The sequence below is a fragment of the Eufriesea mexicana genome, unplaced genomic scaffold (genome assembly GCF_001483705.2).
Source record: "Eufriesea mexicana isolate 0111107269 unplaced genomic scaffold, ASM148370v2 scaffold4744748238, whole genome shotgun sequence".
Taxonomy (NCBI): Eukaryota; Metazoa; Arthropoda; class Insecta; order Hymenoptera; family Apidae; genus Eufriesea; species Eufriesea mexicana.
Window position 1 is genome coordinate 211,906 of NW_016907970.1, and position 27,146 is coordinate 239,051.

Sequence of the window (27,146 nt, forward strand, 5' to 3'; positions counted from 1 at the left end):
AAGGAAAAGAAATGGAGAAATAATAAAAGCAAAATTATAGTGCACTCGTGGATTATACGAATATTATTTGGTAGCTGGTGATTTCCCGAGTAATCCAAAAGTGCCGTGTCTTTAAAACAACTGTTGGTATAAATAAACGAAATAGAGATCACGAAAATTGTTAGAAATTGCAAGAAGCTAAACACACTTGTAACCTCGAATTTAATTCTATCGTGCAAAGATATCAATTTGTCAAAACTCGGATTTATAAAACATCGAGAAGAATATGAATAGGAAGAGAAAGAGAGAAATTTAATGGAAAATGATAAAAATGAGGACCATGCATAAATCATTCAAACATCCTACACGGAACGTATCCTCGTGACAATATACAAACGAGAAAGCAGAAAAGCTGAGCATGTCCAAGATTAACGAGACAAAAATTATAGCTTACGCGGTGATGTTAACCCATATAAGCGAAAACGGTGATAGACGCTTGGATATAGCTGATTTATGATTCAACGTCTCTGAACAAATTCTTTATATAATTGGGAACAGAGATCGATTTCAGTAAGTTGGATGAATTATTTATTTTAACGAGTGAAATACTACTCTAGAAATGTTCGATACCATGAATAAAACTTTCCTTTTGTTTCTCTGATAATACACTCGAACAACTGATTAAATATCGTTTATAGCTATATTTTGAGGAATATATTATTTCGAGATATTTATAAAAAGTGCCTTTGCAAGAAAATATCTCCACCCGTATGTTTAATCATTCAAACACAAGTTACACTTTAAATATGAAAACCATGTGCTTGAAAAGACTATGAAAAATCGCATTTCCAAAAAAAGATGTAAAACCTCTAATTGTTCCTTAAATACATCTCTCATCACGAAATAACAACGTACGAGTAATATACACCCGTAAGCTTAATGTATAGTACCGTACTGAAGGAATTGTGAAATAATCGCGGTTTTATTATCGTGGGAACTCTTCGTATAAATGGAAAATGTATTATCGAACAACTAAAACTTCCGTTTGGTAAAATATTTTTTTTTCAATGAATTTTCTTTCCCTGGCTTAAATTTCGAAAAATCTCTTTTTCTTATGTATCCAACATTCTAATGCAAAAAATGCTTCTTTCGATGCATTTAAGAATGGACTATTGAGGCAAATGAAATTTATATTACAACGTAACAGAGAAAAGTACGGACGAATAAATTAAATGATACGGAAATTTAATACAACGCATTGTTGGAATACGATTTGTACCTGTATTTCACCCTCAGGTGAATATAGCAGCAGTTATTTAAATATAGCAGCAAGTTATTCAAATGATTATGCGTCAATTTTCTAACGTCATAGTCAGATCTAGGAAACTGAGAAAGAGCGAGAAGATTAAGAAACTAAGGTAAGATTTTAAAAAGTAAGCAAATAGTACTAGATATTTGCGCAAATAAGAATCCTAGCCGCAGAGAGATTTTTAGAGCTTAAGAGTGTTAGAAATTTCTCGTGCCAAGAAAGATTGCAGTGGTAAAAGAAAGTATTACTCGTGTCACGCAAAAAATAACTAATGATTCTTTTATGATATATGCTTCTACTCATCATAGTCTAAGATATATCTTGCGACAAAAAATAATATATCACATAGACTATTGCACGAGAAGTATTGAAAATAGTCATTTTTATATAATAAGTACATTATTAGATCCCCGGTTGGAAACACTGGCACAGGAAGTATCGCTTGAGATAGAGAATAAATATATTTACGATGGCGATATATCTACAGCCATCCCTTCCTCCACAAAGAAGACATTTATACCACGTTATGTTCCCCTTCGAACCAAACAATTTCTCTTTCATCGTTTCTGAGACATTTCACCGAGTCCAAATAAAACAAACATACCGTATGTTGGTCAGATGCATTTATATCGGTAGAATAAAAGGCTTCTATTTTCCTTTTCCTCCGTTTGTTGTAATTTTCAACTATTACATCTCCAGCAGACCTAGTCGATTATTTCAGTAGAAATTTAAAGGATAACTCGAAAAGAATCTCCTACTTATTTATAGCATATTACACTGGTGGATACAACTTGTTTAGTATACTAGCTATTTTTCAAAATGATTTTTCTTTCTTGGTAGGTATGGAAATTTGCAATTTCAATTTCAATACGGCGATACCTTTGACGATACCATTGACGTTGCATTAAACGTACACTTACAAATTAGCTATTGACAAAATTACACTTGATTCTTACAAAATTTATAAATAAACGTGAACAAATGTAAATAATGTAAATTTAATTTCAATATTTTATTATATTTGATATAGTATCTATTAAATGTTGCTAGCTTTTAACGTGTCCATTTGAGCGATCCTAATAATTTTGATATACATACTTATCGACAATCGCTGAAGAGAGTTAGTGTATTTATGAATTATATGTTAGTCGTAAAATATGAGTAAATCTCAGGTATGTTTCCCTGTAAGTATTCCAAGAAATCCTTAATAACAGTTTATGTGAGAATTTATCCTGTTTTGCTATACTTTGGAGTATCGTACAATTTCCTCGTTCACTGAAAAGGTAATGTTCTTATGATGCATTGTCGCTTCTGATATATCGCAACACGTTTAAAATAACGCGTCGTGAATTAAAACTGAAGATTCAGCATTTTATAAGTTTAATTTACCAATAAAATGTCTAAAATCTTAAAATCTATATGTCCGCATAGGTTTAGTGATGATTTAAAAATTAATAATTTACTTATTATATTCAGTTCGAAGTTTCTTATTGTACTCTAGTATATAGATTTTATAATAATTCTTATTTCTTTAATCTTCTCTTGGATATTCTCTTGGATCTTCTCTTCGGTTTATTTTGCCATTTACATAACAATATCATCAATTATCTCCAAAAGCTCGTATCTTTGTCGAACATGAATACCTGGCTCCGTTTTACAGTCTTGAACGCTGGTAAACGATATGTTAATCGATAAACGTTAGTACCATAATGAATACTCATAAATAGAAAGAGAAACAATAAACGTCTAATACAAAAAGCGTAAAAAACCCTCAACTGAATTAACATGTAATGTAACACGTAAATATATCTGATGGTATTATTAACTTTAATCTTGTTGGTTTGCGATGAGCTTTCATTTTATATAGAAAATTTTATAGAATTGTTGTTGCAGTTTCAATGTAATATAATAGTTAAAAAATCTCGTGTCAACAGTGAAAAATATATATTTCCGCAAGTGATTCAGTTGGTATGTGTACAACGAACAAAGAAAATACAAGATGAGCATAAAATTGTTAAGAAAGTAAAAAAAATTGATCAAGTAAAAACCACACCAACAAAAATAGATGACTCGAGCAAAAGTTTATACGAATTAGAAAAGTCTTTCCCCTAAAATAGATTACTACGTGTGCACCGTCTGTCGTTTGCAACTCGTGCAGTCTGTATTCGATATGTTATCATGTTTTGAACAACGTATCTTCGATCATAATTCGATCATAGATATGCATAGCAGATCTTATCCGTGCCTTCAACGTGTCAACATCAGGAATTGGAATTGGTAAATCATAAAAAAGAATCGTGTCGGGTTGAAGTAACTTTTGGCACTTCGCTGACGTGCTTTTTACCGAATAAGAATCTTTTACAATCTATCAAAGATTTTATGTCACTCCTGTAGGAGAAGTTCTCTCCTATTCTCTTTTTGCACGAATTTCTTTGAGGAAAGAGATTAAATTTTTCTTGATATAGCAATAGCTATTTGAAAAGCAAAAAATAAAAAGATATGTATTCTTTGATATAATCGTTAGCAGTTTCTTCAATAGCCCGTAAAGTTAGATTTTATCAATGCTAAAATTTAATAGAAGTTCTTTTCGGTTTTACTAATTGTTTTAGTGTTCATATGCGTATATCGATGTTTTCAAAACGATGAAAAATGAGCGACAGCTCTTGCAATACTTTTGTTATAATAGCTTTCTTTTCTCTTGATATACAAAGTTCTTGTATTTATTTGTTGATTATGGATCTGGTAAATCACTTCGAATGCGTACGAAATTAAATAATATTTAGAAATTTTTGTTACAAGTAATTACTAGCTGAAGAACGCCAATTTTTTTCAAATAAAAATGTTAGGAAAATGTAAAGATATTAATTATGTCTAAAATAGAAAAAAAGTTAACGGAGAACGAGTAAATCTAACTGTTTGTTACACACTTTGGAAAAGATACACGATAAACGCTTTTCATATAAAATAGCAATAAAGAAAATGTTGTGTAAAGAATTTTTATTAGTACCCTTTTTAGAGGAAAAAATGCTAAATTAGGATAAAATATTACAAATTAAGTTTTATTTCGAAATCGGATTTACGTTTGTTCTATCGTTAAGTCAATTTGCCATTAATTAAAAATGACAATCTAATGTTCTATGCTAATATCTAATAATCTAATAAATGTTAAAAAATTTGTCACGTGTCATTATTTCTTCGTATATAACAAAATGTATCTTCGAAAGAATATTTCTTTCCAATGTTTCTTTTCAGTGTGTAATATACACACTGAAAAGAAAATCGATATTTCGAAAAAGTTTTGTAAAATCACTTATTTTAAGCTTGGTCATTTTTTATTAGAAACAAAATAATAGTCATTTTTCGCATTATTTTATTCTATGATAAAAATGAATTTTATAATAAAAAGAAAATGTCAGCTTTGAATATCTCGAAACACGATTTTAGATGATATGTTCTTCTTTCGAATAAGTCCTCGATGGAAACTTTCATCGTTATCTTGAGCAAATTCATCTTCGCACCGTTTTAACTGTTTGCCTAAGCTGAAATGCTCATATATCGGTCCTTCATCGTATCTTGAAACGACACAATTATTCCATTTGATCAGAAAGGATTCGCTGTATGATACGATGCGTTCTTATAATCATCATTGATAACTTCGTCAAGGATAGGAAGAAACCGCGTTGACGCAACTTTTTACAGGCTTGAGAAAAAATAAAAATAAAAAAGAAAACCAACTTTTTTATCCATCTACGATATGTGTCTCTTCGAGTAATTTTATTTCTTTATTTTCCGATTTTCCCTAACTACTTACCGGTTTTCTTTTGTAGTTTATTTAACTAGTTTTTAATGTTCCGTAAGTATACGTTTTGTCTCGCTATTGAAATATAAAGTATACGTTGAGTTTTATGCTGCATAGTTGAATGAATATTTTTGCACTTTCAAACTCAGAATTCGATAAATTGTCTTTCATCTAGTAGCGAGGAGATTTTTATTTAAAGATGAGCAAAATTCATTACACGTAGTTTCGATATAGGTATCACTTCCGTTGTAATTGACTCATCAGTGATATAGCGAAACGTAAATATGACCGAACGGTACGACGAAAGTTGAGGAGAAACTGAACAATATAAGTAAGCGTTACTAATTGTCTTCAGCTAATATAACTTCGATGATTCGAAATCTCACTGTGAAGACTTGGAATATTCAATTTCTTACATATATCAGAAATAAATTTCAAAAATGTTCCTCTGAAATTTTTATGCCAGAGATTCAAATCAAAGATCGAACCTTTTACAGAGATCGTAAAAAAAAATTACAATCGATAATAAGAAGATAAATAAATGAATTTAAGTTGCAATTTGGTTTACTTAAACATATATAAAATTATTTGTTGTCGATATACGAAAAGACTCGTTCAAAGATGTTCTATGGGAAAGATATTTGGATGAATTGCTCACAAATTCTAATGAAAGATTCAAGATGAATATTTATATTTGATGCCTGGCTTCAAAGTATTCCTACTGCTATTTAAAAAACAATTAAAGTTGCTCACACTCTGAACATTGTAATATTTAACGAAAACTTTTATACCATACTCAAAATAATGAAAACAATGAACATAGTAATTGGACAAGAATATCCAAAAGAACAGATTTAGCGAAACAGGAATAGATAAAAATTGTTTGAACAAATGATCGAAAATTTGAATTATTCGACTCCGATAGGTATAAATTTATCGGCAGCATAATCACAAACAAGATATGAATAAGTTAATATTTTCTAATCAAACAAGCATGAGATAATTTAATGACCGATGGTTGTTTTGTTAACGGAAAAACTGGACACAGAAAAGTTGGAAAGTTGAAACTAGGAAAAGGACATAAAGAAAAACAAAACAAGTGAGGTGTCAGCCATTTCATTTTCGGAAAGACAAGACATATGTAATCCTAAATTGTGTCGGTAATACATAAAAAGAATAAAAAACGGAATTTGAAAATAGACCTATTACCAAGGTTCAACGTTGTTAAATACTTACGAAAAGAGATAGATAGATCGATACCTAAGATTATCGACAACACTGGGATACTTGCAAGTGATAGTGCAAAATTCTTTATAAATTTATAAATTTATCTCGAGTTTTTATAAATTACCTTGGCATCACGTATAAATTCACAAGTCAAAATTAAAATTTTAAAGATAATTTTCCGCCTTAATGTTTTCCCACGAGCATTAGGTCGAAAGTCCAAAAAAGTAATATCGATGTCGGAGAATTTCGTTATTAAAAATTTTATGGGAAAATGTAGATAAAATTGCATTTTTCTTTATTCTCCCATTTTTTCTCATAAATTTATCATGTAATTCGTCAACACCTTTAACCTCGATATTCTTCTCTAATATCTTATAAACGAGCTTCGTGTGTAGACGCCTCGCATAACCTTTTTTCAATAATAACATCATCACTGTACGATGTAACATTGTAAAATTAATTTAAATAATCTGCTCTATGTACTGTATTCAAGAACTTTCCATTTTAACCACATTCTCTTCGCGATATGCACATTTTTTGTGTTATCCGTACCGAACATTAACACGGTGGATATAAAACATCTGAGTGCTTCTCCAAATTCGATATATTTTTTCCGATATATTCCGTATATTTTTATATTCGTAGAAAGAAACCACGATTGGCTATTTGCGAAAGCATTCGAGAGAAACGCGGTTAGCGTTCATAAGAATAAACAACTTTTAATATAGATATATCAACACAAGTAAATTACTACAACTTAGGTATAAAACCATGACTATCGACGCTCTGCAATTAATTTGTGATTAACCTGATACATTTAAAATCATACGGATACCTTGATACTAAGATATTGCTATTAAATTCTTTTTCATTCAATATGTTTCTCTTCGTACTTTACATGTTTGATAATTTATATTTTCCAAGCGTAATTACTATATCTCATATTACCTTGCCACTAAGCCGTGTAATACAGAATAAAATGTGAGAATATAGAAAAAAGGAATAAAATCAATTAAAGCGACTTGATATTTGATATGAGCTTATCTAGTTCTGACATAACGCTTATCCTTGATCTACATACAGTAGTAATGTACGCTTTGGTGTTCGTTGAATTGTCCCACCGATTCTTGGGAATGAAACAGAGCGAAAGAACTTCGTATGTACATATATACCGACTGTGAAATAAACTACCAGACAAATTTATGATTTCTGAAATTTCTAAAATTTCATAATGTATAAAGAATAAAAGAGGGAAAAAAATGAAGGAAAAAGAAGTTACATAAATAAAGTTACATTTTACAAATTGGCAACTATAAATATTCCAAGAATAATATTTAACACTCAGCTGAAAGAAATATATAACACATCGCTCTATCATAAGTTCTACCTAAATCCAACGCATTCTACGTATAGTGAAAATTGCTAAGATCACAAAGAGAAGTAAATATGGAACAGCAAATTTTAAAATTAAAACATCCGTATAACTACAAAGTGGCTACTAGTGGTTGGCATCATACTGGAAAATGATCGAAAGCAAATTACAGAAAGTGCGAATATTACAGTGACCGTGATATAAACAACTGGAATGAAAAAAATTGGAAAGAAAGCCCCTGCTAACAGGAAAGTATATAAATGTATTCGGTTTATATACATTTCCGGAGAAACATATTCATATGAAAGGAAGTGAGGTAATATCGTATTTATCGAGGAGGAGAAAAAAATTTAGCATGAACAGGCCTGATAATTTTAATTATTACCATGACATCGGAACAGAGAATTGTCATTAAGTTGCCGACAATTGGTTAGGTAGTAGAATTGGTAGTGGAATTATGATTTAGACTGGTTCTAGTTACTATGGCAAAACCAATATGAAATTTAGAAGCGAAGAAATAAACAACAAAAAAACAAAAAATATGTAAATCTCGTTGAAGAGCAAGTTACGTGTAAACATGCGAGAAGAATTGTTGGCAATGATTTCATACGGCAACACGACAACGCGTTCATTCGTATCGAAAAAAGAGAAAAATTCTCGGTTGGCTAGCAAGATTCCTGGATCTCGACATAATTAAAAATTGCTGAGGAAACCTTGCAGGAGCCATTTTTACCAATGGTCGACAATTTCAAAGTATCAATGACTTAAAAAAGTGCATCGAGCAAGAACGGCAGTAATTACGCCACAAAAAGGTAAAACAATTATATAAATCATCGATGAAACGAATGATTTCCGTGATAAAGAAATAAAGTAAATTCTGTTTATACTATCCATTATTTTGACACGTGTCTTATCATTCTGCCCCACTGATAACAATGTATTTCCACATTTTCCAGATATAATCGAAACGAATAACAATATATCTTAATTGAACGAATTGAACGAATTGAAAGTTATAAATGTAAAAGAAAGTTCTGTAAAAGAAAGTGCATATCGTTTCAGTTCGTATATATACTTCAAATGCAAAAATAATATTTTCTTTAAGTTATGCAAAAGTTCTTCGACGCAAATAATTACTTTACGTATATATAATTAAAATTAGGAAATATACGAAGATTCGAGGCATCGACGTACGCGTAATTTTAAACACTCCCCTCTTCGCTCCTATCTTCGTTCTTTATTATATGAGCGGAAACATTAATGCCGCGTTATATACGCATGTACGTATATACGCATGTATATCGTTAAAATAAAATATGAAAGTTAGGAAAAAAAAATACTTGCTCGTTCGCTGTTCGATCATTTCTAAGAACTAGCTATCGAATCGCCATAACGCGAAACAGGGATATCGCGTATTAAATACAAATGCTACAAGCCTAATAATATGTAATATTAAAATATAAATTATTACGCAGTTTGAAAACTGTCGCTGTCGCTATCGAAGAATCGTCGATACAAAATGTGTACCCTGTGCCAATTCTCTATAAATCTGTACTAATATATATCGTATAAATCAAAATACCAAAGTTGATTGAAGTTCACATACTTAAGCGATAAACAATTGAGAATTATGTTAGATGGAGAAAAACAGAGATAAAACATAGTAGCCGCGATTTAAAAGAAATATTTCAAGAAACAACTCTACGTCTACTTGTATAGAATTTACTTTAACGTTTATTATTATTTCTTATAACGAAGCACTATTCGCATGTCTTACTATTCTAACTTGTTATTCCCTCAGATTACCGAGGACTAATTACGGTATCGACATCAGATACCATTAGTAACGTCATTAAGTGGTTTGCAACATCCAAGTAATGAGTAGAGATAAGTACAATATTTTCCGGTAATGAGTAGAGATAAGTATAAAAGGAGCTTTTAAGTTCATTTTTGCAACATATATATATATATAAGAACTCGACGATTGTAATCATAGACTAAACAAAGCACGCTTATGATTCCAAAGTTCCGTAGAAGGAATGCAGATCTAATTGGTGAAATTTCGAAGGGCAAGCTTCGTTTCACGCGGATTTTTGGCTTTACCATATTATTGGCCAAAGCGGCAACAAACATTAATTGAATCGAATAACAAAGAAAGTGAATAACATGTATCGAGATCGAATAAGACAGATAGTGCGAAAATGGTAAAGCATTAACGCAGGCATACAGGGTGTTTCCTTGAACTGAAAGCAATGCAACGATAGTTGTTTGGTATAAAGGGGTATATCGTACGATGCATATTATTTTTTTATACCTTTCCGTTTTTTTTTTTTTTCAATGAAACCACGCGGGTGCACACACACATACGCACGCATATTTTTCTTTCCTCGTAATAAGATAGCATTTGTTGAAACAAATTCAATAATCTGTCACATAAAACCATTTAGTTAAGATAAAGTAATTATTCTTAAGAAATCAGATAAACGCAGATCGCCAGTCGATACCCATTTGACCGGTTGTTTTCTTTGTGTCGTTCTTGATGACCAATTTTACAGATAACATCGTAAATATCAAAGGGTATTGACTTAGAAGCGTCACGTGATAATTTAAGATGCTTCAGATAACATAGAAAGTTTATCTATAAATGCTGTTAAAAATTTCTCTTTTTTATTAATTTGTCTAATTAACGAGTGCCGAGGTTTCGTTCGAATAAACAAATCTTCGTATCTTTGTGATCTATCGAAATATATTCGGTGTAACGGTATAAGGGGAAGTAGCGTGTATATCTTTATGTATTATGTATATATCTTTCTCGCGATTTCGCGTGTATCGTATAGTGTTACGTTATACAATAACGTAAATCAGGGAACTAAACACTTTTGCAAATGTTCGAATCCGATGTTAGAATTCTATGTGACGTGGAAAAGCTGAATACGGTGGAGCTAGAGGAGTATGAAAAGTGAAGACAAGCGGAACGAGTGAAGAATCCTTCTTGCCCCGGTACTGTACCGACAGACTTCTCGTGAGCCATGAAGAGTACAATTGAAAAATCTATGCCACTTGAGAGACTCGTGTAGAAATCGTTTAAATGAGCCAGAAGTAGCGCAACTTTTTATCGTCGAGATAAATACCGTATGAAGTTACTAATACACATATCACACCGATGCATACTAATTCACAATGTAAAATTCCCCATAAAATACAATACACATCTGAACTGAGTCATAAACTGTCCTGCATCTGAAACAAGCTATTGTCCACTTCGACAGATTCACGAACGCCCCACATTTTACTTAAAAACAACTTCCAATCGAAAAATTTCATCCCATATCTTTCGTTTATTTCGTAATATATAAACGCATTGGTTAAACTATTATGTCACATTGCACGACTTTCTTATACGTAAAATCTGAATATTACACTGTGACGATATTACACAGTTTCAAACAGAAATAAATCATTAAGCAAATCAGCCTAAAATAAGGAAAACTAACCAAATTCAAAGAACCAAATAAGCACCACTACTTCAACACGGATAATATTTTATATACTTCAGTATAAGTCATGCAAGTCACAAAAGTATTCCATTAGCGTGATCTCTTTACCGATTATAAAGAGATTTAACAGAGGTAGTAGAACTAATTGAAGAAACATTGTATGGTATAGCTTTCCTGCAAGTGGAGGGTAGAAACAATTCCAATGCCTTTTATTTTAATGCCCTTAAATGTTCTTTTAAATGAAACGCTATATTTCTTTTTAATCGTGATACGCTTGTTGAATCAAACGCGGTTGCTCTCGGTACCACCATAGGTTATTCTATTTCTTTAAAGTGCCTATTGTTTATAGATTACAAACGATGTAACTCGTTTCTAGGGATGAGTGAGAATCTGAAATATCTAGTCGGGTAGGAAAGAGGAAATTCTTTCAGCATCAAGACAGATAACTGAAAATTTCCAGATTCTACGATTCATCAGGATTCCCGAAAGAGTCGAAATTTCCGAAAATTCTGAGAACCCGCTAACCTTTTATATTCGTTTCGATCGATGCATTCAAACTTTCGCAATGTCTTCTAAACAAACGTCTGACTGCGTATTTACATATTTTTTACGCTATCATGCACCATTACGAACTATTTAGAGTAATGGTAGCCGGAACGGGTCGAGTCCCGACCATCGGGTTCCTGATATTTTCGAGTTCTACCACACCCCCACTTATTTCTCTTATAATGTAAATTGAATTGTTTGTTTATACATAATTATTTACTACAATGAAGAAAATATAACCGATTGTATTTGTAATAATAACAATAATTAACACGTGAAAAGTTATTACACTTTTAAACCATTTTATTATCAGGAACAAAAACAAATATAGATAAAAATAGTATTAATATCATAACATGGTAGTCAATTCTTATACAGCCGTATCTAATGAATTTTCAAAATCTACATTCTCAAAAAATACGCGCATCGATTAACATTCGATTATTCACATTTCGTATAATCATATATTTTACAAAATTAATTAAAAATTTAAAAAACATTATTAAGAGTTAACTAATCCATACTTCAACAAACTACAAATATACCAAGGTTTGAATAGCAAAATGCTTTACATGAATCCTTACTTAAATATTATTAAAAAAATTTATAATTCAAAAAATTTAACTATTTATCTTATCTACGTTATAACAAAATGAAATTCCTATATCTATTGCAGAAATGATATGACAACTGCATTATAAAGGACATTGTTGTGAAAGAATGAAAAATTGCCGCTGAACTAACTTCCTTATTAAATGTATGTAGCTTAATTTTATTTTTAAAGAATTTATTTACCCTGCATACATCTATGAATGTATATTTGATAATTACTAAAACTATAGAATACTGTATTATATGTAAAAAAATATTTTAAAAAATGCATTCAAACAAATATACGTGAAGTACTTGCAATACTTATAAATAAATAATTATCGTGTTATATGTTTATTTTTTATAACAGATTTTATGCTTTAATGCATTCAGTTAAAAAAAATGTATATTTTCAAAACAAAACGTGTAAAATATCTTTTGTCTTTTTAGCCTTTGTTTCACTGTTAATATCTCTTATGAGACAATTATCCAAGAAGGAAACTTTTCTCATGGATTAGAACACTTTTAAAAATAGTAATTCATTCAAATGCATAATTGACAAATATACTGTTTCAAAACAAAAATTCCACATTTTTTTCATTATTAAAATATTCTACGCAAATAGAAATATAATAATTCTTTTAACGTGTGATCGCTTTTACAAGATAAATAGTATACTGTTATTGATGCATCAAAATAATGTAAAAAGCATTCCATCTGTTCTTCTTAAATGAAATGACTTTTATATTTTATGATAATTAATTTAAATTTTTGTATAAAAAGTCATTTTAGAGATACAATATCGTAATTAATTTCCATATAGATAGCTAATGTACTATAACAAAGTGTTATTGTCATTATACATCTTTGAGACGTCACAAAAATACTCAAACAACTATGATTTACTTAAGAAATGTTTGCTTTTTAGCCTTTATCAAAAAGTCAAGTTTACGATAACTTCATAAAATATAAGAAATTTCTAGATTTTTGGAAAATATGCTTCTTATTTGATATTTAATAACAGTCGTGGAATTTCAATAATAATCATAGAACTTTTAGAAGATATACCTATTTTTGTCATTTGTTATAGAAGATAATTTTTATAATACAAAAATCGCAAAACCCACAAGAGTAGTAAAACTAATTAGAAAAAAATAATCAATAACAAAACAATAAACATCAAATATCAATAGAGATGTTATGAATTTCACAAATATTTCTTTACTTTTAAGAGCTTAATACTATCGAAATAGAAACTTAGATATACAGAGTATATCAAAACTTTATGTAAAGTAAAGATGACATTAATTGACTGAATTAAAGATTATAACTACGTAAATACAAATTTGTAGAAAAGATATACTAAAGGTAAACCATATGCTTTAACAAATTATATTGGGGCAAAAGAATAATTCAAACATGTAATAAAATATTTTTGTAAAAAAACTTAGGCTCAATATATGACCTTACAAATATTATTATATAAATTTCCATTACAATCAGACAACAAATATTGCCCGAACCTATTTTATACAAATTCCATTGAATAATATACGTATCAAAAAGTGATATGAAATTATTACATTACTCAAACTTAAAGACCATTTTATGAAAAACCATTTCTGTAAAAAGGTAAATGGAATATTAGTATCATTATGAAATATTACATTTTACATTAAGAAATAAAACCAAAACCTTAGAAATAATAAAATTTTTGTTACTTGGCAAAAGATATACATAATAACAATAACACTTTTTAAGCTTTGAAAACTCTAAAATATATAGATAACCTTAATTTTATTTTAGTTACCATAAATATTTATATTTTAAAACAAATGGCACTGTCAAACTACGATAAAAGACATCTAATTTCGTGATATTAAAAAATGTAAAATATAAAATATAAATAAAAATATATGTGATATAAGAACATTGGTATATTATGTTTAACTCTATTCATGTAGTACTAAATATAATTTACAAGTTTTTCATAAATTAAATACTCAAAAAAATCTTTTTACTTACATTTGTAAAATGGAACAAAATATATTTAAAAAATTCTCTTATTATTCTCTTACTACTAGACCTAAAGAAATAAGATTTCTCGTTTTGGATAGAACTAATCAATTATAAAAATGATATATTTTTTAATAAAATCTTTAACATTTTTCTTCTTCTTCGTACAAATATATCAAAACATAATTAGATTATGTAATAATTATACTATATATCAACAATAATAACTTATTGTATTAAGAATCAATTCACAGAATTAATTTAAAAGTTCCATATCTATGTAATATAATCGAATCTGTAAGGTAATCATAAATAAATTTAATTAAATTAATTTTGTACTTCAAAACGTTTAAAGAATGTAACATAGGACTTCATTCATAAACAATGTTGAATCATACTCTTGATGTACTCAAGAATAACATTGTGTTATTTTAGATATTAATAACATATACTATTTATTTATAAGAAACCTAAAGAAACCTAAAAACAGCTAATAATATTAAATTTGTATAAAAAATTAAAACTAATATAGTACATTTAATTATACCAAGACAAAACTTTCAATTTTTAAGCGTGTAATATTTGTTAATAATTTTCTTAATTTATTTACATTATTTCTTCTTCTACTTTTCAATATACTTGTAATATATCTTCTACATAAATAGAATATACATGTTACCTAAATTATAATTAAAAATTAACCATAAATTGTTAATATATTCATTTTTCTTATAAAATTTGAAATTATATCTTACCAATGTTTTTATTTTACATATGTAAATGATTGTCAATACATGCTTGGAAACATGATAGCAAATCTAACCACAAAATATCCGAAATAAATATACTTCGTTATCTTAATGACGGTAATGCAATTTCTTTTTAATTCAGTAGTAATAATAAACTTTTTATAAATTTAAATATTTAAATCCTTAGAAGAAAATATCTCATTCGTACTTCTTTGCACACATTTCTATGTACAAAACACAACCTTATTCAATAACAAAAGAAATATAAAAACGTGTACTTAAAGAAAGTTAACATTTAATTGGAAAACAATAAAAACAATTTAGATAGTTTGAGAGTTAATAATAACATTACATATACTATTTTTATATAATTCATTGAAATAATATAAGCACAATGACATATACTCACATTTATAATAAAGTATTACAATTCTTGCTATAATGTATCAAAATTGCATCGAGTAACACGAACTGTTTATAATGTTACACAGTATTGATGTGTATTCACAAACACAAGAACTAATAAAAAATGACATTAGATTCTTTTTAAATACTTCAAAATATTAACTACTTTAATTCATTTCTGAAAAACTAAAATGCACAAAACTTCCAAACTTAACTCTACAGTTTAATAAAAATCATGTATAACATTACGATATAAAACCACTGACAAGGTAACAATAAAGATAGATGATCAAATATCACTACACTTTTTTGAAACTACCAACAGTTGCTATAATAATACATTATGTTCGGAAATTGACTAGCAAAAATGAAGTGAGTTTTTCTTCCTCTAGTCTATGTTTATATACTGTACATAGAAGGTAAACTTGACTTGCTATTATTTTTGCACGTATATTTTCGAATCTATAAAATACTAAACTTCAGTGATATAAAATAAAATTTAATTCATAGTAATTGTATATTTAAACATCATGAATAAAAATGTATATTTAATTTTCTTTTTCTAGAAAATTAGATTACAAAGATTACTGAAATTATATTAATTATTAATATTTTGACGATTACGAGACTATTGCTAATTATTAAAATAAATGGTGTCAATAATATTTCAAAAAGGTTTACTTTTTATATTTTTACAATGAAAATTATATTTTCACTTGTGAGATATTAGCAATGCAATATCTCTTATTCCTTTAAATTAAATAGTGTTTTTATTGCAATTTTTTTAAACTATTTATTATGTACTATATATGATTTAACATTAAAATTATATATTTTATTTAATATATATATTTCTGCAAAGACAGAAGTTATCTTAAATAACATTTTAAATAGTGTATAAAATATATAAAATTTTTCGCATAATAGATAATAAAAAATATAGTTTTTGTTAATATGAAAAAATGACAGTACTTAATATAAATAAGTAGTATTTTAACTACTTAGAATAATATAAAAAATTACACTTTATACCGTGTAAGATAATTAATATTGCAATAATTGCCTTTTACTACATATTGTAAGATACTGTATAAGTAGATAATATGATATAATGAAACATAACAACATAGATTGCATGCAACATAAAATCGTATTTCATGGTTGAATGCGGTTACTTAATCATGTTATATATTTTATAAATTTCATTACATATGTTTGAAAATAACTAAATTTTTTAATATTTAAATTGTCATTAATAATAAAATTGGATATGAATATTGAAATAATGGATATCAATAGAAAATAAATCTGACAATATTACTATCATTATATCTGTTAATATAAACCAGAAAATACTCAAATTATATCATTTTAACATAAATATTAACTTACCTGGGTATTTTTCGACTAATTTAAATTGCAGGAAATTTTTATACTTTAAAAACATTTAATTCAGTTTCAAGTTACTATAGTAAAACATATAAAATTATTTGCATTTTATATACATGCATATGTAGCTATTATATTATAATTCTATTTTGATTTAATCACCTCTAAAGTACATTAAATAAATTTGTAACTCCACAAAAATACTTTTTAAGAAGTAAAATTATTCATTGGTGCTAAATATTATACAGAATTTCAAATTTTTTAATTTTTGAACTTATGTAGTGATCAAAGAAGGTTTAGTTTAATTCATTATGGATTAAAATCTATAAGATATAAATTACTTTTAAACAGCTTTAAAAGTAAATTTAATCAGTGTTTGCAAATACTTAGCGGCATTAAAAATTCCACTTCATAAGTATAACAATTTATGATAGCGTTTCTATAATGTAATCATGTCAATAATTTCTACCATAATTTAAAAGTTTGAAATAAATACATTTTAATGACTGTAAGAGACCAGTTTATAAGAGGTATTAAGAAATAATTCATTCATCAAGAATGCATTCATAAGAATTTATAATTTTAAAATCAATAAAATTATTAAAAGTTTTGAATTTCCAAAGATTGACTTTAAACTACCGATTATTTTATAGAACAAAATGTAATGGAAAACATTGCTTTCACATAAAGATACAGTAATAATTATTATTACTATTTAATAGTAATACCAGCATAATTGATTAAATTGACTGACAGATAAAAAAAGAAAAAAAGAAGAATCTTAATAAAAATGATCCAGCTTTCTTCTTCAGATTCTTCATTGTAAATATATTTTCGTAAATTAAACAATTCTCTAATGAAAGGTAGTAAAGAATGGAAACAATTAAAAATAGTGCTTCTATTATACCATTATAAATTATTTTTTCAACTTTAGTTTGTGTATATAAGTGACTGAAAGACTTTTTATTTGAAAATTAACTTATATTTTTTTTTATAGGACAACCTAACTTTAGTGAATTTATTTTTTAAGTTTTAAAAGTTTTAGCGATGAAAGTGTTGAACTTATGAGTTTCAATATAGTTTTATAAAATAACTTTTTACATATATGTTTTTACATAACTGCCTTATATAAATATATAATAAAGGAAATAAAATATTTTCTGCAAACATTTTGTATTTATTTTTTCTAATTAAAAATTTTTTTCTTTGGGTGCTTTATTGAGTTTATTTTTTATAATACATTACTTTGAATTTATAAATATTTAAATATTGTAACTTTATTATTAAATTATATTAACCTGTTTTTTTGAATAAATTACAACTAATTTATATTTTTTAAATACAATTAATATTACACATGTACTCATGCATACACCCAGAGTGTATAAATTCACTTTATTATTAACTATAATGAGATATTGAGCTATTTATGTTAAGAAAACCTTCTAACGGTACTGAATTAATGGGACAGTAATATTAGTTTTCGACCTAAGCTAAACAGTTTTACGTAGCTAATATTAATATTATATATATATATTACATATATATTTTAATATTCTTTACAATAAAATTATTTTGTTATGATTATATTATTATGGTAAATTATGTATGTTTAAAAAAGGTTTTGAACTTGTCAGAAGACAATATAGACCAAGCAACTTTGACATACTCGTAATATTTTGAAACGAAATATTGTGAATAAACATACATGACCAACATTGATTTTTGAAATTTTATAGTGGAGCTATTAAATTTCAAGATAAGCTTTAATGTTGTAGTTTGGTATTGATTGATAGTATTTTTGGAAAAAGCTATTACGACAAATTCATAACAAATATTTCAAGAAACAACAAAGAAAATTAATGTAAACCACAATATGATGTTAAGTGATATACACAAGCTCAATAATTTATTTCAAACGTAAATCTTAAAGTTAAATGTTGGGTACCACATAAATTACCAGCACAGCATACTTATTGACAAAATTATTATTTATATTTTATTGTATCCCAATAAAAAAAAAAAATCTATTACTAAAATAAATTATATTGTACTCAAAAATAAACAAATTGAGGATAAAAAATGGATATCATACATTAATATGTAAAAAAGATACTGGTCTAATAAAGGTATTCTAGTCTAATGGCTATAATATGTATTACAAGTTATTAGAACCTAGAAAAATGATTATATTAGAATACTTTCAACAATGAAAAAGCTTAATATATCCATTGTATAGTTGAACACATAAAACAATAACACTATAGTAACTTGATTTATTATTATACTTGTATAATTGATATTAGTATTTTGCAAACCTAGTAGTTTAGGAAATATTTCAACTTCAGTATTGAAATTGATCTCCCAGTGTGAATCGACAAATGTATATCATTAAATGATCTAAAATTTCTTTGAAAAATTAAAAAAAATTTTTTAGAAACTCATTTAAATTTTTTAAGAAATCTTAAATGTCATTTAAAGTAGTATATTTTCTTCAATACGCTTTGCTTTTTAAATATGTCCACAAAAAATGTCGATATTATTGTATTTAACAGTTTTAATCCAAGTTTATTATATTTATCTCATATAATTTATAATTAGAAAGTCACTTTTATTACCTAGTTATTAAATGGGTATATTTTAAAAGAATCTCCAAATTCAAATTAATTAATTACTATTAACTAATATGTAAGACATATTTAACGTAAGAAGTCCAATATATTTTTATAGGGAATATCAAAGTTGAGTGATTAACGAATTAAAAAACAATTAGTTGTTAGAAATTGAGTTAAATAACTCACATCTTAGTATTATTTAACCCAAATATTCCCTAACATTTTGTTATATTATCATAAAAAAATATCATTCTGTAATATTTTATAAAATATAGTAAAGTCAATAATGTAAAATATAATATAATACAGATAACACTTTGTACAATAATAAATTCACTTAATTTAAATTAAAATTCACAAATTAATATATAATTTTTTTATACTTATGTTGCAAAGTACACGTTTATTTGCATTTATTTTAATTAGTGATTAATACATTCCACATTAAAATTTGAAGTTTCTTATACCATAGATAAAGTAATATGAAGTTGCATATTTATATCTTACATTTTTTATGTATATAGTATGTGAGAAATCTGAAATTAAAGATTGTATTAAATTATGTAGTAAAAATGATTGAGACATCAAACTATTTGAAAATATATTATTTCTTGAGAATCATTCAACTACAGTAATTATTCTATAACGATTTAAATATTTTACACATATGAAATTTATTTTATATTATGAATACATTACAATAATTTGTTATATTCACTTATTTAAAACTTAAGAGTAAAAAGTTATTTAATGATTATTTTTGGAAATCATAGTATAAGAAAAAATGGAATCAACCAATCGAATTAGAGCACTTACTTCTTATGTCGCTCGTATCTCTTAATCATACTATATATGACTTAAAGTTCATTTCCGAACTATTGATAATAGTAATGTAGGTATACAAATTGTTCGAAAGGTGGTGTTTACATTTATGAAGTGTGTATTTTGTATATTTTGTAATATCTGCAGATTAAATGTATTATTATTATCAAATTTATAAGATGTAATCAATAGTTGTAGAAAGTTAAAAAAATTAAGATAAAATGAATTTAATAATTGCTTTAAAATTTTATATTACCCGGATGACAGAAGAAAGTGGTCCTGGTATGAAAGTTCTTTTGATGGATAAGCAGACGGTAAATACAATATATTTTTAATAATATATGAAATTAGTAAAATAAAATAAAATTACGTCAAGTAAATAAAATTATTGATGCATATAAATTATTCGTTCATTTGGTATATGCAAATAATAAAATTCAGTGTTACATTTATAAAATCTTGTAACAATTTAGTTTTTTTTATTAATACATTTATAAAATATTCTTTCCTCAATAACTTATTCATGCATTATAAATATGATAGGATTCTTATAAGAGTGAAATTAGAACATTTAACATGATCAAATAATTTGTTTAATTACATGTATTTGAATTCTTATAATTGTATTGTACAACATTTGTAATAATGTTTAACCTCAAATACATGCAAATGTGGTGTAATAACTTGTTCAATAGTTCTTTAAATGAAACATAATGTTTAATAACATTATAAATAATACAATAAAATTGAAGAAAGTTATATTAATCGCAGATATTCATTTATTAGGAATGTATGTTTAATGTTTATTTAATCACGTAATTTTTATTATTAATAACTGTTTATGTTATTGTTATTATAGCATATTAAATTACTTTTTGTCTATTTGTTTTTGTGTATTATCTATTTACAAATTCCATTGTTTATGTATATCAGTATCATCTTTGAAATAGTTCTAGGAAATAAGGTTTAAACTATTTGCATAATAGATTTTTATTGTAATTTCATTGTTTTATTTCTCATAATTAATAACAAAGTTAATAGCATACATATTATAGTCTAACAGTTGTAATTAATCTGTAGTATATTATTAGCATTTAGTATTAACCTGAAATTTCAACGTAGAAATCTTGTGTTTTCTCTTGCAATTATATATAAATTCTTTGACTATGATAGAATTTGACAATGCCAATTATTCATAAATTTTACAGATTATTTCAATCTATATCAGCAATGTATATAATTTTATAATCATGTATACATGTAATTGTAATTCCTTTTAGTTAGGTTTTGTTTAAGGTAAATCTTGTATATATACACGTAAAATCTATCTTTCTTATCTTTTCCTTGTCTTTTCTATTTTCCTTATCTTTTAATATTTCCTGTTATATGAAATTTATCAGACCTGTTAAGTAATTGATTAAAGCTGGTTTTAAAACAAACTTGCTTTTATATACATACATTCATTTTATTTATGTACAAATTATTATAATTTTAATTCCCTATTGGATATAGACTTATTTAAATATCTTGTATTTCTGTAATTGAAAAATTGCTTGCCTTAAAAATAAAAAAGTTATTTCTCAGCATTACCTTACATATATTAAACAAACAAGAATATAAATACAATAATAGTAGTATATATATTTATTTACGTGCTGGATTAACTTATAAATGACTGAGAAGAGTATTCTAGTTTTAATACAATTAGATATGGACATAAATGTAAGACTTCTATAAAAATTCATAAAATTTGAATAAACTTTGAAAGAAAATTTGTAGATAAATCTTATAGTACTATAAAAAAGTACCAACAAGAAAAAATAATCCTCATTGTGTTTCGGAAATAATGTAGTTTCAGTAGCTTAGTTATAAGAAAATATAGAATTTTGACTTTTTTGGTATCTGAAACAATACAAAAACTAGAAAATAGAATTTCTTTGTAATAGTGGGATCTAGGACTGAGCTATAATAAGCAGACATATAATATATGTCTTAGGGTTTCATTTTCTTGGATATTACCAACAGTGCATATTGAGGATTCTTGAATTCTATACCCTATACTCTTAAGATTATGAGCGAGAATATAAATTTATATCAGAAAGAAAATATGCAATATGGTATAATACATAATAGTTATTTATTTTTAACTGACTATAATATAAATTTAGACATTTCTAATAATCCCCACCTAATTCTTTTAGTTTATTTATGATATCATAAATTCCTAATAATGATAGTATTTATTTGTTGTATAAAAATTCTTAGATGATGTGGTTTTTATTGTCATGTAAAGATAGAAACCTAGGCAAATAACGAATCATTATGAGAAGATTAATTAAGAATATGGAATATAATTTTTTTGTAGAGATTTTAGTTTCGAAGAAAATTTAATTTAATGATTTATCTAGTATATGTATATTTGACTACTTCTTCAATTGATAGATTTGCTATAAATTGTTGTAGGTATCATTATTGAATAAGCTGAACTTTGATTCACATGATAGATCAATGATTCATTATAAAATGAAAGGAATAATTATTGCAGAAAGAAGTATGATTTCTTTGCAGAATGAAAAAGTTATATAGTCTTTCAAATAGTTATCATAATTAAACATTATGGCACCAATATAATTTGTAAGGCAAGGATTTATATATGTTAACATTTTTTGTTAATTCATTTGGAAATGCATATCGATAAAAACCTTAATAAATACATTATTAATACATTTTTGATATTTACATTAATCATTAGTACAAACATAAAGTGTAGAAGTAGTTAAATACATGTATATTAGATGAATCTGTAACTTTATTTTGTATAAAAACTAAACATCTTATAGAAATGTAGTTTTTTTTGTTTAGCTCTTATCAATTATTCATTATTTCTTATTCTTTTCATTTCATATATCTTATTATTCCTTGATGGTTATATTATCTGCTCTACACTATGCACGTGTAAAGCTCTCCAATTACATGACACGCATATATGTGTTGATAATTCGTGAAGTATTTTATTTTATCTTTTTCTTATAATTATATTAGACAAGGTACATAATATTTCATATCTCTTTTACATAGCATGTAGTAATCAATATGGAGTTTTCTCTATCAAGTATTAAATATTTTTTTCCATAAAATTAATGTTTATATACATAAGTATCAATGTTGATAGATAAGGAGAAAAGTGTGTATCAGAATAATTAATACAGTTTTTAGCATTTTGTATCTGGTATGCATTGTATGTTACACTACCAGTTTTCTAAATTAGGCTGAATATGTCAGCGAATTCAATGTGCTTACCATTACATTTTGTCTTCAATTAAGACAAGCCAAGAGTTCATTTCAGTGATTGTAACTGTTATAATAAAAATGAAAAAAAAAGTTATATTGTAGCAATTATATTCTTATTTTAGATTCAATTAGTTCTGAACAATTATAAATAATTAAAAGTTTCTTTTTTATTATCGATAATCATTGTGAATAACAGAAATCGTTTTTGGGCATAATGAATATTGTTTTTAGTTATATATAATCATTATTATGGTCAGGATTTTATTTAGGATATTGTAAATATAAAAATATCAAAGCAGAGTATCCTTTATTTTACTTCTTTCTTTATAAACATCCATATTTTTTGTTGCTCAACATATGCTATGATTAATTTTATGTTTACGATACTAAATCCATCATGTTAATGAAAATTGACAATAACTAAAAATAGCGTAAATAGATGTTGCCTATCGATATTGATTACTGATAACTAAAATAAAATTCTGGGCTGATAATTATTTGCAATGAAAAAGATTTATAATCACTTTTAATGGTTATTCCTAATTAAAATAGGTGAAAATTCCTTTATGAATAAAGATAAACATTTTATCACTGACTTTTCCTGATCAAATCTTTAAAATTGTTATTTTTTATCTCTGGTTTATTTCTTTCTAGTAAATTACATAATGAATTCACAATTTTTATTTGAATATAGAAGTTATTGTGCTATTAATTGAGAAAATTTCAAAATATCTAATTAAAGATATTGTAAAGTCATATGGAGTAACATGGTACATATAATGAATAAGTTTCATTATATTTTGTTAGTAAATGACACTTTGGCAAAGTTTGGCACTTTAAGCCTTTTTTATTTCATTTTCATTATAATTAAAAATATTAATTATAATTTTCATTTTTATTTCCTGTGACAATATGTATTTCTTTTTTATATTTAATTGTTGTTTAATGAAATATATTCAGTAATTACAAATTCAGAAATAATCTTCAAAATATGAAAGTTAAAGTCTCGTTCCATCCCTTTTTGCTTATCTTCTTTCAAATATACTATAAAGCCTTAGTTTTTCTAAATAAATATTTTTAATTTTTCCTTTCCACCTTACCATTTCTAGATGATAAACATGTTCCAAATCACTTTATTTAAATAGAAATGGGAAGTAAATTGTATTACTCGATTTAAAATATTTGTAATTAGTGAAAAACTTTACTATACCATAGGTAGAAACTTAACACTTTACCGACCGGAGACCTATTAATAGGCTTTTAGTCGCCGATGCTCACCGACCGATAGCCTATTAATAGGCTTTTGATCGCCGATGCTTACCGACCGATAGCCTATTTTTAGGCTTTTTGGTACGTTGCTCAGTTGCGTTAGTTGCGTTAGTTGCGTTAGTTGCGTTGCTTTGTAAGCTCCCACATTGTTGCGGCCCTAGGACCGCAATGTTCCAAGTCAAGTGGAGGACTGTTTTATGTCCTTAGTATCAGTTTTTTTTTACAAATTTATCTGAGCATACGAAACGCACAGATGCTCCCATGCGACAGTCTAAGCCAAAACAGAGCCGGCGTCAGGGAGAATCTGCGGCTGAGCGGCCGGTCGGAAGTACGTATGCCGTTGCAGCGCTAGCGGTCGGTAAAGTGTTAATATAAATAAATATAATAATAACACACTTTATTGTGACATTGTATTGTACATAATGTACATAAATGCTCTGTATTTTAGATTGTACGAAATAATTAATTTTAGTTGTTATTATTTCGTAAATTACCTGATTTACTTCTAAATTTTATATATTTTCTTCGATATATTTATTTATCCGTATTTTTTCTTCCTTTATTTATATATTTTTCTTCCTTTTTTTTTCGTATATGTTTTTGTGTATTATATGTTTTATCTAAATTAATCTAGTATCTTTATATTTATTTTATATTTTCTCGTTATACAATATAATGATTGTAAAGAAGTATCATTCTATTTACGGAATACTATGATTAACATGATGAATATAACGTTAAAAATTAGTTAAACTCGTGATAGTTGCCTACAAGATGTATGTTAAACACTGCATTCTTTTTTTGTCTTAGTTGAAAAAAATATTGTTAAGCAACCAAAATAATTTCTTTAGCATTAATCGGTGATACTGTAATGTATAAAACAAACAAAAGGTGGTTTCAAAAATTTATTTTGGAAATTTCGATTCATTTAGCGCGTATCAATCTATCGATCGAAAAATTTGAATATAGCGATTTGAGACATTTATTGACTAAAAATCCAATTCAAATGTGAAAAGTTAACGAAATAACATATGCCCGAAAGTGTCGAGAGAAGTTGAAAAAGAAAATTTATTTTTTTAAAGTTGGTAATAAAGACGTGTTACGGCTTAGCCTTTTCGTCACGGTTAAAAAGATTATTTTATATCAAATCATTGCATTAGAAAAAATATGAAAATATATAAATGTATTTTGTATTACAAACTCAGACGTCGGACATCATTTCTGAATCCTGGATAGTAATTTATTTCAATGCTAAAATTGTATTTCTCGATATTTCTTGAAGTACTATGCTAGCATACCACTTTACATCATAGTAAAGTTATTTCAGTAAATGTCTATAAACAGTATGCCATTAATTTAAGCAGCGAATTGGAATAGAATGAAATTACAAAAAATGTCCTATTTTGCAAGTTACGAAAATTACAAAGATATATTTAAACTATGTTGGAAAGTTTATTACATTTAATAGAATAAATTATTCTGTTTCAATCTTGATAGAACTACTCACATTACTCACATTTTCATGAAAGATAATCAGTGAATATATGAAATTTAATTATATTTTGTTCGCGATGGAATCTGTTTATTCCATGAAACGAGACCGAAGTTACAAAAAAACACTGATGATTATTTTAATTAATCTGATTAATATAATATACGATTAGTAAATCGAGTTTGAATTTCGTAAAAAATGCAGTGAATTTATTTATACTTTTAATATTTTATGTAGTTTCTTCATTTATTACTATTTCGTTCGTTAAATAATATTTACGTAACGTTTTAGATTTGCGAGTTTCAATACATGGTTGATTATTGATACCAATAATGTGTTAGTTTCTAGAACATAAAAAAAATTATATTTTCTCGTTTATTCTTAAATAATCATTTCTGATAAAGAAGAATTTTTCGTGTTTATATGTTTTTCCATTAGTAATAATAAAATATAACTTAGCGAGCATGCATGTAGTGTATTCATCGTTGTTTCAATTTTTGGTATAACATAATTTATTGGTATTAATTATTGTGGTGCTTTTTTGATAAGAATTAGATAGAAATTAATTGGAACGTTAATTTGCGGAATAATATCTATATAAGAATTTTATTAATTCACCTTTATACAAGATTTTTCAGAATTACATATTATACATATTAATGAAGCTGGAGTATCAGAGTGTTTTGAAAAAAGTATTTATTATACAATAAATATATGGCTTAATCTCGCATAACAGCGATAACGAGCAGTAACATTGAATGTATACCGATTACAATAA

General features: G+C 26.4%; 2 protein-coding genes across 4 annotated transcripts in view; one reads left to right on the forward strand and one right to left on the reverse strand.

Moving 5' to 3' along the window:
* The window catches only part of ZnT63C (solute carrier family 30 member 1), a 121,794-nt gene extending 106,195 nt beyond the window's left edge, over window positions 1–15,599 (reverse strand). For 2 of the 3 annotated variants that reach the window (XM_017903879.1, XM_017903863.1), the window contains exon 1: window positions 15,495–15,599. The gene's annotated coding sequence lies outside the window, so the exon portion shown is untranslated. Of the gene's footprint in view, window positions 1–433; window positions 452–15,494 lie in introns of those variants that run through there. The other variant, XM_017903871.1, reaches the window with a different exon arrangement.
* Window positions 15,600–20,407: 4,808 nt separating this feature from the next.
* Window positions 20,408–27,146, forward strand: part of LOC108550163 (vacuolar protein sorting-associated protein 45-like) — a 31,467-nt gene continuing 24,728 nt past the window's right edge. Inside the window, exon 1 of the mRNA XM_017903830.1 lies at window positions 20,408–20,630. Within this exon, the coding sequence (XP_017759319.1) occupies window positions 20,538–20,630 (93 nt within the window). The 5' untranslated portion in view covers window positions 20,408–20,537. The remainder of the gene's footprint in view (window positions 20,631–27,146) is intronic.